Source organism: Heptranchias perlo, chromosome 31 (genome assembly GCF_035084215.1).
Source record: "Heptranchias perlo isolate sHepPer1 chromosome 31, sHepPer1.hap1, whole genome shotgun sequence".
Classification (NCBI taxonomy): Eukaryota; Metazoa; Chordata; class Chondrichthyes; order Hexanchiformes; family Hexanchidae; genus Heptranchias; species Heptranchias perlo.
In genome coordinates this window covers 5,446,277-5,460,375 of record NC_090355.1, presented here as the reverse complement: position 1 = coordinate 5,460,375, position 14,099 = coordinate 5,446,277, and the positions used below count along the sequence as shown (strand labels likewise).

Genomic DNA, 14,099 nt, shown 5'->3' with positions numbered 1-14,099 from the left:
AGGGCAGGCTTGTTAAATATTTTGTGCGTTTGAGATTCCCTCCTCTCCAGCCACTCATAATTTCTCAGCTGACAGAACAGTCAGACAACCCGGTCCCAAAACCCTGCTGGTGTCACCGAGATGTGCGGTCTGCACAGACCCACTTGGCGATACTCTTTCCCTCCTTTTCTGTGAGGAAACCAGCAAGTCTGCAATCAATACGTCTCACTGTGGAACATAGGAACAGGAGGAGGCCATTCAGCCTCTCGAGCCTGTTCTGCCATTCAATTACACCATGGCTGATCTGTATCTTAACTCCATTTACCTGCCTTGACTCTATATAATCCTCAATACCCTTGCCTAACAAAAATCTATCAATCTCAGTTTTGAAATTTTCAATCGACTCCCCCAAGCCTTAAACAGCTTTTTGGGGAGACAATTCCAGATTTCCACTACCCTTTATGTGACGAAGTGCTTCCTGACATCAGCCCTGGACGTCCTAGCTCTAATTTTAAGGTTATACCCTCTTGTTCTGGACTCCCCCACCAGAGGAAATAGTTTCTCTCTATCTACCCTATCAACTCCTTTAATCATCTTAATCACCTCAATTAGATCACCCCTTAATCTTCCAGACGCAAGGGAATACAAACCTAGTCTATGTAACCTGTCCTCGTGATCAAACCCTTTAAGCCCTGGTATCATTCTGGTGAATCTGCACTGCACCCCCTCCAAGGCCAATGTATCCTTCCTGAGGTGCGGTGCTCAGAACTGAATGCAGTACTCCAGATGGGGTCTAACCAGAGCTTTGTATAACTGTAACATAACTTCCACCCCTTTGTATTCCAGCTCCCTTGAGATAAAGGCCAACATTCCATTAGCCTTTTTGATTATTTTTTACACCTGTCCACTAGCTTTTAGTGATGGAAGTCAGGTAGCTCAGTCAAGTACCAGCCTCGGGCCCAAATGGTCTGGACTTTGAATCCCGCAGAGCTCCTTCATCCTTCTGGAGACGGATAAAATGAACACTATGCCTGTGAAAGAGGGGAGGTAGCAGGAGCCTGCAGGGACGGAGCAGTCCTCGCCACACTGTTGCAGCATCGTCTAGCTGCTTATAAGACCACGAACAGTGGTGCACTCAAAAGGCACCGATGCCCTATAGGAGACTGACAGCTGCGAGTAATCCCCATCGCTTAGAACCAGAGACCCAAAGCATGAAAACAGGGCCTTCAAGATCTCTGTTAACAGTATATATTTAATAAAAACAATTATGGATATTTGAAACTTGGGAGGGAGAAGCCCACAGAAATAATGCAAATATAAATACATTTTCAGACATTTTCATGGAAGATGTCTCATGTTCAGTCTCAGTAAAAACTAGCATAGGATAACCAATCCTTTTCGTGTACCTGCAGTGTAATTGTTTTATTTAATTTAGCCTCTCCTCCATTGTCCAGCTGAGAGGGAGTGCCCACATATGGTTCTACTCTTACCTATTCAGTCGTAGCCACAGAAACTCCTGAAATGGCTTCTCTTCTCTCCTTCCCCCACCCCCCACCCCCCCAAAAGCACCATTACCTCTGAAGTCCCCCAAGGATCTATCCTTGGCCCCCTCCTATTTTTTGGCAGCATCATCCGAAAACACGTCAGGTTCCGTATGCACGCTGATGATACCCAGCTCTACTTCATCCACCATCTCTCTCGACCCCTCCACTGCTTCTGTGTTGTCACACTGCTTGTCCAACATCCAGTTCTGGCTGAGCCAAAATTTCCTTCAATTCAACATTGGGAAGACCGAAGTCACTATCTTTGGCCCCAGCCTCAAACTACATTCCCTAGCCACCATTTTCACCCCCCTCTCTGACCACTGTCTCAGGCTAAACGAGACTCTTCACAACCTCAGTGTCCTATTTGACCGAGCTAAGCTTCCGACCTCATATCCTCTCCATCACCAAGACCGCCTACTTCCACCTGCATATCGTCCATTTCTGCCTCGCCTCAGCCCATCTGCCGCTGAAAGCCTCATCCATGCTTTTGATACCTCCAGACTCAACTATTCCAATGCTCTTCTGGCCGGGCTGCCATCTTCCACCCTCCAAAAACTTGAGCTCATCCAAAACTCTGCTGCCTGTAACCTAACTCGCATCAAGTCCCGCTCACCCATCACCCCTGTGCTCGCTGACCTACGTTGGCTGCTGGTCTGGCAACGCCTCGATTTTTAAAATTCTCATCCTCGTGTTCAAATCCCTCCATGGCCTCACCCCTCCCTAGCTCTGTAACCTCCTCCAGCCCTACAACCCTCCAAGAACTCTATGTTCCTCCAACTTTCGCCTCTTGCGCATTCCCCACTTCCTTCGCCACACCATTGACGGCCGTGCCTTCAGCCGTCTAGGCCCCAAGCTCTGGAATTCCCTCCCAAAACCTCTCTGCCTCTCTCTCCTTCTTTAAAACTCTCCTTAAAACCTACACCTTTGACCCACCTGTCCTAATGTCTCCTTCTTTGGCTTGGTGTTAATTTTTGTCTGATTACGCTCCTGTGAAGCGCCTTGGGACATTTTACTAAGTTAAAGGCGCAACATAAATGCAAGTCGTTGTTATCACTGCTGAGCGCAATAAACACCATTTCATAGCACAAGTACAGGTACTGCACTGTTATCCCGTTAATATAGGCCCCTTCAAGTAACTGTAAATGTGTATAGCTGCTGACATCTCCAGTATTTTCCAATATTAAAAAGTGCTGTGTCTAGAGGGCAGATCACTGGCCCAATAAAACGATGATGCAGCTCAAAGCTTGACTCATACCCTCCAGAATAAATCTTACAAGTTTTTTTACCAGCATTTCTTCAGAAATATTTAACCCATTACAATCAGCATTGTAATTAATCCTGTCCTCAGCCCACAATAACACACCACAGACTCAGCTGATAAATCATTTAAGTGCAGAGAGAAATGAAGATTGATACATGACTGTAGAAGGCATTAGCATGTATAGTGATCTTGTCCCATTTCGCTTCCACCCTCCTATTCTGTGGCCTTATCTCTCTCTCTCTCTCTCTCTCTCTATTATCATCCTGAACTCCTCCCGCTCTCTCTCTCTCTCACCCTGCCCGCATCTCCTCTCCGCTGGCCCATCTCCCATATGACATAATTTCTTCCTCATTTTCCATCTCTTACTCGCCATCACTCCAGTTTGTTCTTGGTAACTCAGACCTCTAACCCTGGGGATCAGCATCGTTGATCTTCTCAGCCCCGTTTCCAGCACTTGTGTCTTGTGCCAGAACTCAATGCAATACTCAAGGTGAGGTCTGACCAGAACCTCCTCAGACTTGTGTTCAGCTGTTTTGTCTATGTTCAACATTCTGTTGGCTTTGTTGATTGCTGGTCTGCATTGCTTGGATATGTTTAGCATCAGGTCAACTGAGACTGGTTGCATGTAGAATCACAGACTCTTACAGCATAGATGGAGGCTTTTCGGCCTATCGTGCCTGTGCCGGCCCTTGGTAAGGGTTATCCAATTAGTCCCATTCCCCTGCTTTTTCCCCCTAGCCCTCCAAATTTTTCTTATCCCAAGTAGATACCCAATTCCCTTTTGAAAGTTACTAATAAATCTGCTTCCACCATTCTTTCAGGCTGTCACCAATACTGGTAGTGATGAGACAAAGGTGTTGATTTAGGAGCATCACTCAAAAAGATGTATTGGTACATTAAACAGTATTGGGTTAAGTACAATTGCCCTATAAGGAACTGATAGGCCTAGCAACAACACTGAACTTGTATGGTGCAAGTGGCCTCACTGACTTGAGTTTTTAATCCAATGCTTACCTAACATTCTTGAGCATGTAAAGGACCTCAGAGGGTAAGTGGGAGTTCTTCACGTCAAATTCTGTCAGATCAGCCTCCAGCAGTGAGGAGGGTGGCTCCTTTGGCTGCAGGATTGGAGGCTCCTTCTTAAGGCGGAGTATCCTACAAAGAACATGAGTAAAATAAATTGATACTGCAATTACAAGTTGCGAGTAATATTTTTTTAAAAATTGCTGGAGTACATTGAATGTAACATGAATATAAATGATAGCTGGATGCAGTTGAACACAAATAGCCATCAGCATTACCCTAAAGGGCTCATGTACAAACTCAGTAAACACTCAGACATCCCCCTGAACTGATGGCCCCTGTGGACAACCCTATCTTGCCAACAGTACCATCTCCTTACACACTACCTTCCCTTATTAAGGTTTCCCATCTAAACCTTTGCATTGAGACCACTACACATTAGGGGTGCTGGCTGATTCCGAGGCAACACCCCCGGTCTTCTTTGAGAAAAAAAATGCATCCCTCAAAAAAATAAATAAAGCAAAAAAGACATAAAATATCCACCAAAACCAGTTCTGATTGAGGATAGCTGTCAATGAATAGTTCCTGCCATTTACACCAGAAACCCAAGTTTATGCCAGGAGCACCCAGAGCTGCCGCAGCTGCACCCCAATGCTTTTTGTGACTCCAAGTCTACATTCAATACCAGCAGTCAAACTTCACAACTCTAAGCTCAAGCAGTGTCAGCACCACCTTGCACACAGAGTTAACCATTAGCTGCAACTCTGCAACTTGTGTGCCGTTAGTTATCCAAACCCATAATACTCTGTACCTTGTACACAGAGTTAACCATCAGCTGGATTCTGTACCTTGTACGCAGAGTTAACCATCAGCTGGATTCTGTACCTTGTACACAGAGTTAACCATCAGCTGGATTCTGTACCTTGTACACAGAGTTAACCATCAGCTGGATTCTGTACCTTGTACACAGAGTTAACCATCAGCTGGATTCTGTACCTTGTACACAGAGTAAACCATCAGCTGGATTCTGTACCTTGTACACAGAGTAAACCACCAGCTGCTGAATCAGGGGTTTTGGAAGAACGTAATAAGCTGTAAAAAAAATCTTTGGTTTCCCCACTTGCCTGGTACAAGTGCTCCAAGTCTCTCTGCACTGTCAGTAACCGGAGTCAGTTTTGTGAAAAATGTGTCCTCGGAACAGCTTTATGGATGTGTCATTAGGCTACACCATCTGACACACAGAAACAAAACGGCAGGCAGCCTGCCTCACGTAATTCCCCGATACCATCAGAATTGAGGCAGGTATTTGTTTTTTTTTAAAAAATACATACATTCTTGTAAAAATCATATGAAAAATAAAGCTATAATTGGAGGCAAAAAGATTTACATTATCGTTCTTAATAAAAATATAAGGGATGGAAAGGACGAGAGAAGGTCATTTGGCCCAAACTTCACCCACTATTAGCTCGACACTCCTAATATAAGATCCAGCTGCAACCAAACAGTTCTCAGCTCCATTCCCCAAAGGACTGGCAGAGAACGTCAGCTGCCCATCTTATCATAGTGAGGAATTGTGCATCGCGCCAGGTCGGGAACAGCAAAGGGAAGAAATAGAGTCAAATGGTGACTCACCCGAGCAGGACTCATAGGCGTTGCAATAAACACACGTACAATCAGCATCACACTTCTGCGGTCAGATGACATAAGTCATTCAAGGATCGCTCTCAATGTTTATGAAATGAAAGGAACTCCCCAGTGTTAGTCTTGTTAGATACTCTTCTAAACTACCATTACCTGCACTAACTATAGATGTAGAGGACATATATACACATTAGATAGAAATAATGAAAGAACTTGCATTTATATAGCGCCGTTCACAATCTCAGGACGTCCCAAAGTGCTTTACAGCCAAAGAAGTACTTTTCAAGTATTGTCACTGCTATAATGGACAGAATGCCGCAGCCAATTTGCGCACAGTAAGGTCCAACAAACAGTAATGAGTTAATCTGTATTAGTGATTTTGGTTGAGGGATAAGTGTTGACCAGGACACCAGGGAGAACTCCCCTGCTCTTCTTCAAAATAGTGCCATGGGATCTTATACATCCACCCGAGAGGGCAGACGGCGCCTCGGTTTAATGTCTCCTCCAAAAGACAGCACCTCAGACAGTGCAGCACTCCCTCAGTACTGTATTGAAGCGTCAGCCTGGATTACGTGCTCAAGTCTAGCCTAGCCATTAGGTAAGACGACTTTGGTCATAGCCAGAGAATCACCTGCAATGGTTCCTCTTCCCGCTCCGTTACCTCTGGAGTCTCCCAAGGATCTATCCTTGGCCTCCTCCTATTTACGAACGTACAAATTAAGAGCAGGAGTAGGCCATTCGGCCCCTTGAGCCTGCTCTGCCATTTGATAAGGTCACGGCTGATCTGATTGTGACCTCAACCCTACTTTCCCGTCTACCTTTGACTCCCTTGTTAATCAGGAATCTATCTAACTCAGCCTTAAAAATATTCAATGACCCTGCCTTCACCGCTCTCTGGGGAAGGGAGTGCCACAGACTCACGACCCTCAGAAAAAATTTCTCCTCATCTCCGTCTTAAATGGGAGACCCCTTATTTTTAAACTGTGGCCCCTAGTTCTAGTCTCTCCCACAAGGGGAATCATCCTCTCAGCATCTACCCCTTCTAGTCCCCTCAGGATCTTATGTTTCAACAAGATCACCTCTCATTCTTCTAAACTCCAGTGTATACAGGCCCAACTTGTCCAACCTTTCCTCATAAGATAACCCCTCATCCCAGGAATCAGTCGAGTGAACCTTCTCTAAACCGCCTCCAAAGCAATTATGTCCTTTCTTAAATAAGACGACCAAAACTGCACACAGTATTCTAGATGTGGTCTCACCAATGCCCTTTACAACTGTAGCAAAACATCTCTACTTTTATATTCCATTCCATTTGCCTTCCTAATCACTTGCTGTACCTGCATACTAACTTTTTGTGATTCATGTACTAGGACACCCAGATCCTTCTGTACTTCAGAGCTCTGCAATCTCTCTCCATTTAAATATACTGCTTTTCTATTCCTCCTGCCAAAGTGGACAAGTTCACATTTTCCCACATTATACTCCATCTGCCAAATTTTTGCCCACTCACTTAACCTATCTATATCCCTTTGCAGACTCCTTATGTTCTCTTCACAACTTACTTTCCTACCTACCTTTGTGTCATCAGCAAATTTAGCAACCATACATTCGGTCCCTTCATCCATGTCATTGATATGGATTGTAAATAGTTGAGGCCCAAGCACTGATCCCTGAGGCACTCCACTCATTAAATCTTGCCAACCTGAAAATGTTTCCTGTTAGCTAACCAATCCTTTATCCATGCTAATATGTTACCCCCTACACCATGAGCTCCTATTTTGTGTAGTAGCCTTTGATGTGGCACCTTGTCAAAAGCCTTCTGGAAATCCAAGTACACCACATCCACAGGATCCCCTTTATCCATGTTGCTTGTTACTTCCTCAAAGAACTCTAATAAATTAGTCAAACACAATTTCCCTTTCACAAAGCCATGTTGACTCTGCCTGATTGCATTGAGATTTTCTAAGTGCCCTGCAATAACCTCCTTAATAATAGATTCTCGCATTTTCCCTATGACAGATGTTAAGCTAACTGGCCTGTAGTTTCCTGTTTCCCTCCTTTCTTGAATAGAGGAGTTACATTCGCTATTTTCCAATCTGATGGGACCTTTCCAGAATCTACGGAATGTTGGAAAATTAATACCAATGCATCTACTATCTCTGCAGTCATCTACATGCTGCCCCTCGGCAACATCATCCGAAAACACAATGTCAGATTCCACAAGTACGCTGACAACGCCCAGCCCTATCTCACCACCACCACTCTCGACCCCTCCACTGTCTCTCATTTGTCACACTGCTTGTCTGACATCCAGTACTGGATGAGCCGAAATTTCCTCCAACCAAATACATTGTCTTTGGTCCCCGCCGCAAACGCCATTCCCTAGCCACTGACTCCATCCCCCTCCCTGGCCACTGTCCGAGGCTGAACCGACCGTTCACAACCTCAGCATCCTATTTGACCCCGAGATGAGCTTCCGATCCCATATCTGCTCCATCATCAAAACTGCTTACTTCCACCTCTAACATCGCCCGTCTCCGCCCCTGCCTCAGCTCATTTGCTGCTGAAAGCCTCATCCATGCCTTTGTTACCTCTAGACTCGACTAATCCAATGCTCACCTGGCTGGCTTCCCTTCTTCCACCCTCCATAAACTTAAGCTTATCCAAAACTTTGCTGCCTGTATCCTAACTCACACCAAGTTCCGTTCTCCCATTACTCCTGTGCTCGCTGACCTACATTGGTTCCCCGTCCGGGAATGCCACGATTTTAAATTTCTCAACCTTATTTTCAAATCCCTCCATGGCCTGGCCTCTCCCTATCTCTGTAACTTCCTCCAGCCCGACCACCCTCCGAGATCTCTGCCCTCCTCCAATTCTTGCCTCTTGCATATCCCCGACTTTAATCGCTCCACCATTGGCGGCAGTACCTTCAGCTCCCTAAGCACTGGAATTCCCTTCCTAAACCTCCCCACCTCTCTACCTCCTTTGGGATGCTCCTTACAACCTACCTCTTTGACCAAGCTTTTGGTCACTTGTCCTAATATCTTTTTATGTGGCTCGGTGTCAAATTTTGTTTAATAACGCTCATGAAGCGTCTTGGGACGTTTTGCTATGTTAAAGGCGCAACATAAATGCAAGTAGTTATTGACTCACAAAAACACGTGCCAAACCCTTAGGATCTAAGACTCTGGAGTCTCCTTTTAGACACCTCTCCCTGGAACTTAAAGTTGCTGTTACTGTGACCAGAGCTCAGCCAAAACTACGTGGCACTTGGTGGGGGGGGGGGGGGGGGGTGGGAAAAGAAGAGAGAACAATTTGAGCCGAACTACAATGGTCCTTCAAGCGTATCCCAAAATGGAAATTGACTTAATAATCAATGAAGTTTCTTAATTGAGGAAGTGCATTTTTTTTAAAAATTCTTGTAGGTGCAGCAAATCCAGTAATAGCATAGACGACGGGATTACAAGATTATCATCTGGACAAGGATCAAGGAGGAATCTACCATTTCTCTCCTTTCCTCCCCTTCATCAAGATAGTTATAATTAGGCTAAAACAATTTGCACTTGGTGTACCTTCTAGCCAGGTTCAGTACCTTCTGCCTCTTCCTCAACCTCTGACGAGGCACATTGTTCCCAACTAGCGATGAGGTAGATAGCTTCACCTGGAATTAAAGGAACGCAGATTACAAGCAACAGCAAAATGTTTCACAAGGTCTTGATTCAAGCTTTTTTTTATAACAAGTAACTCGCTTCTTGGCTTCCAAAGGATCTAATCATGCTGTTTAAAAGGGCTTCTACCATCCACACAATTGTGTTTGGTATTTTTGTTCAGCGAGCTAAACTCACAAAACACTCAGCCAGTGTAACAGAGAGAAAGTGTTGAAAAGCATCCAAATGACCACCAACCCCATTGGTGCAATGGGTAAATGTACCAACTGGTGCTGTCCTGTCCCATTTTTAAAAATTATTTCTAGGAATGTGGGCATCGCTGGTACGGTCAGCATTTACTGCCCATTCCTAGTTGCCCTGAGAAGATGGTAGTGGGCCTACTTCCTGAACCACTGGTAGTGTTTGATTCAACTGAGGGGCTTCCTAGGCCACTTCAGAGGGCAGTTAAGAGTCAACCACATTGGTGTGGGACTGGAGTCACATATAGGCCAGAACGGGTAAGGACAGCAGGTTTCCTTCCCTAAAAGACATTAGTGAACCAGTTGGGTTTTTACGACAATCCAACAGCATCATAGTGGTCACTTTTAAGGATTTTTTTAAAACTGAATTCAAATTCTCAAACCTCCATGGTGGAATTTGAACTCACGTTCTCTGGATTATTGGTCCAGCAACATAACCACTATGTTACGGTACCCTCTAGAGCAGCATGAACCCAAGTTCAGTGTAACTGGTGGTGGGGGTGGGATGGGGAGTAAGAGTACAATTGACCTCATCATCCATAGCTAAGCAGGAAGAGGAGAAACATGGAGGGGGATGCAGAAGGAGGGGGATGCAGAAGGAGGTGATAAGTCAGACCAGGTTCCTTCTCCTCATTTCTATCCAATAACCCCTTTGTATGTGCACACAGACAGGATCAGCTTTAATAATCAAATATCCTGCACAACATAATTTGCAAAAAGTGGGGGGGAGGGAGGAAAAAAAAAGGGGATCCTTTCAAAAATAAAATCTCGATGAAACTGGCTCATAAAATTCTGTACATCTGCAAAACAATCTGGAGTTATTGCTGAAAACAAGAGTATTCCAGCCTTAAATACTGACCAAAGATTTGTCCACAGTCTCTGTTATTTCAGATTAAACTGAATTTAACAGTGTTCATGTGTGAGGATCAGGCACCACCTTCTGGTGTTTATGAGGCAGTACCTTACCACACACTGAAATAACTGATCTGTCTCTTCAAAAGCTTTGCTGACTTTGTTTTGTACTCATCAAGGCAAGGGATGCGAGCGCTGTGGAACAAAATACTTCGCATTTCAGACACCCATTGTGAGCTTCAAAGCACTATCAGGGGAGATACGGCGTGGCTTGATTTGGAGCTAATCTTCTGCCCCAGTCTCAGAAAGGTGTCCCCTGCTGCATCAATCTGACACTTTCCCATTTTCTACACTTTCTCAGACAAGTTGCCAACCTAGTGCCAATTAGCACTGAAATATGGTGCAATTTTTGTTCTGTGGACCCACTCCCACTGGGAACTTGGGTCGACTGTCCAAATTAATTTCACACATGACCCCTCCAGCTGAGAGAGGGGCTTTCATCCAGTCAGTCTGGGCTGGGTTCAAAACCAGTTCCTAGAGAAGAAAAAGCAAGTCTACCAACAATGTGCCAACCAGTCCCCTCAATAGTAAAAATCATACCTTGCATTATGGCAATGTACACTAGTAATTGGCAACATCAAAACACAGCCAAAAGTGTGGAAGGACACCAGGGCACATCCACAACTGTGCACCTAACTAGTATCCAACTTCAAACAGATAGTCATAATGAGGTATTTAACACAAGTTCAGCATCCACCCAACCCCAGGACCAGATGGTTTCCATCCCAGGGTTTTAAAGGAAGTAGGTGAGCACATTGCAGATGACCCAACTATAATCTTTCAAAGTTCTCTAGATTCAGGAACTGTCCCTCTAGATTGGAAAATTGCACATGTCACTCTGCTTTTTAAGAAAGGAGAGGGAGGGAAACCGGGGAATTATAGACCAGTTAGCCTAACATCTGTTGTGGGGAAAATGCTGGAGTCTATAATTAAGGATAGGGTGACTGAACACCTCGAGAATTTTCAGTTAATCAGAGAGAGCCAGCATGGATTTGTGAAAGGTAGATCGTGCCTGACAAACCTGATTGAATTTTTTTTGAAGAGGTGACTAAAGTAGTGGACAGGGGAATGTCAATGGATGTTATTTATATGGACTTCCAGAAGGCATTTGATAAGGTCCCACATAAGAGACTGTTAGCTAAGATAGAAGCCCATGGAATCGAGGGAAAAGTACTGTCTTGGTTAGGAAGTTGGCTGAGCGAAAGGCGACAGAGAGTAGGGATAATGGGTAGGTACTCACATTGGCAGGATGTGACTAGTGGAGTCCCGCAAGGATCTGTCTTGGGGCCTCAATTATTCACAATATTTATTAACGACTTAGATGAAGGCATAGAAAGTCTCATATCTAAGTTTGCAGATGACACAAAGATTGGTGGCATTGTAAACAGTGTAGATGAAAACATAAAATTACAAAGTATATTGATAGATTAGGTGAATGGGCAAAACTGTGGCAAATGGAATTCAATGTAGACAAATGTGAGGTCATCCACTTTGGATCAAAAAAGGATAGAACAGGGTACTTTCTAAATGATAAAAAGTTAAAAACAGTGGATGTCCAAAGGGACTTAGGAGTTCAGGTACATAGATCATTGAAGTGTCATGAACAGGTGCAGAAAATAATCAATAAGGCTAATGGAATGCTGGCCTTTATATCTAGAGGACGAGAGTACAAGGGGGCAGAAGTTATGCTGCAGCATACAAAACCCTGGTTAGACTGCACCTGGAGTACTGTGAGCAGTTCTGGGCACCGCAACCTTCGGAAGGACATATTGGCCTTGGAGGGAGTGCAGCGTAGCTTTACTAGAATGATACCCAGACTTCAAGGGTTAAGTTACAAGGAGAGATTACACAAATTGGGGTTGTATTCTCTAGAGTTTCGAAGGTTAAGGGGTGATCTGATCGAAGTTTATAAGATATTAAGGGGAACAGATAGGGTGGATAGAGAGAAACTATTTCCGCTGGTTAGGGATTTTAGGAGTAGGGGGCACAGGCTAAAAATTAGAGCCAGACCTTTCAGGAGTGAGATTAGAAAACATTTCCACACACAAAGGGTGGCAGAAGTTTGGAACTCTCTTCCGCAAATGGCAATTGAAACTAGCTCAATTGCTAAATTTAAATGTGAGATAGATAGCTTTTTGGCAACCAAAGGTATTAAGGGATATGGGCCAAAGACAGGTATATGGAGTTAGATCACAGATCAGCCATGATCTTATCAAATGGCGGAGCAGGCACGAGGGGCTGAATGGCCTACTCCTGTTCCTATGTTCCTAACCCCAGGTGAAATTCGAAGAAGTAGAACAGGTGATGGAATCAACCCAGCTGTTCGGACATATCTAGCAGCCAGGCAGAGGTCTGGGAGCGGGGTCGCGCCCCCTCCGCCCCCGGAGCAGGGTCGCGCCCCCACCGCCCCCGGAGGAATAGGCCTGGTATGACACTATAAAGAAAATTTAAGTACATTTCGATGAGGGGAAATTAAGTAGGTACATAGGCTGTTCGCTGAATACAGTTTCCTTTCAAACCACCTTAACCGATTTGGGTCTACGGCAAAATTACCTTTCTCATGATTTTTCTTCCATAGAACATCACCTTGTCTCTCTTTCGGAATCTGTACCTGGTCACACCCTGCTGCTGTAGTTCTGCAAGAGAAATCAAAACTATGAGCAAGTTACCAAAAAGCGCTCCTACAGAAAGAGTGCGGCGAGCAATCATACAAAGGGGCGCTTTCTCAACAATTACAATATACTTTCATGCTTAACCAAAAATGCCCCAAAGGCGTTGCTGCCAACTGCATTCGACCCTCCCGAGAAGAGGGGGAGAATCAAGGGCCCCTGTTCTTGATCATATTGGGATTTCTTTTCCACGTTAAAGGCACTATATGCATGAAAGTAGCAATAGTTGTTGTATCCAATGCCCCTGAACTGGAAGAGTTCATGGACATCATGTATAGCATCATAGCATCAGCCTCAGCTGTGATGGCCGCCATGATCAAACGTCCCACTGACACTACGAAAAGCGATTTGCTGTTCTGTCAACCAAAGAAGAGCAAAGGAGATCTCCAGGTTTCCCTCGATCATTTATCCCTCAACCAACACCACCAAAAACAGATTATCTGATCTTTTACCTCATTATTGACTGTGCGCAAATTTGCTGTCGCATTTCCCTAGACTACAATAGTGCCATGGGATCTTTTATATCCACCAGAGGGGGCAGATGGAATCTCAGTTTACCATCTCATCTGAAAGACAACACTTCCCACAGTGCGGTACTCGATCAGTAACGTACTGGAGTGTCAGTCTAGGTTATGTGTTCAAGTCTCTGGAGTGAGGCCTGAATGACCTTCTGACTCAGAGGCGAGAGTACTACCCACTCAGCCATGGCTGCCATTCTAGATGAAGTTTGATATGGCCCTTCGTCCTTACAGGCTCTACTTACCTCCACTATCAGCTTAAATATCTACAGAAAACAATGTAGAAAGCTCACAGGTGGAAACCTGTGGAGGACACTACAGGTTTGTAAAGAGTAAACACAAAAGGCAATCTCCAGCTATATCATTACTGCTCATTAAGTAGAAGGCTCCATCTCAAATTTAACTAAGTGCCTCCTACGATGCTATGTGGATTGCCTTCCTGCTGGCAAAAAGTGTCAAGAAGTGAGCAGAGACAACAGGATATCAGAATGTAGAGATATTTTTTCTCTTCCTGGGAGAGATAACAAGTCCTTGATTTAACATAAAAGCTAAGTTGAAGCATGAAGCATGATTTTGCCAGCAGGTAGATAAACCAGAAAAGCAACCTGGGAAACTATAATTAAGCTGGAGAGAAATCTCATTCTG

The 14,099-nt window shown here is 44.6% G+C and overlaps 1 protein-coding gene across 2 annotated transcripts in view; it reads right to left on the bottom strand.

Moving 5' to 3' along the window:
- Window positions 1–14,099, bottom strand: part of pnpla7b (patatin-like phospholipase domain containing 7b) — a 293,395-nt gene that overhangs the window by 234,694 nt on the left and 44,602 nt on the right. For both annotated transcript variants that reach the window (XM_067969546.1, XM_067969547.1), the window contains exons 5-7: window positions 12,821–12,903; window positions 9,021–9,109; window positions 3,799–3,939 (exon numbers count right to left, since the gene is read on the bottom strand). In XM_067969546.1, the coding sequence (XP_067825647.1) occupies window positions 3,799–3,939; window positions 9,021–9,109; window positions 12,821–12,903 (313 nt within the window). The remainder of the gene's footprint in view (window positions 1–3,798; window positions 3,940–9,020; window positions 9,110–12,820; window positions 12,904–14,099) is intronic.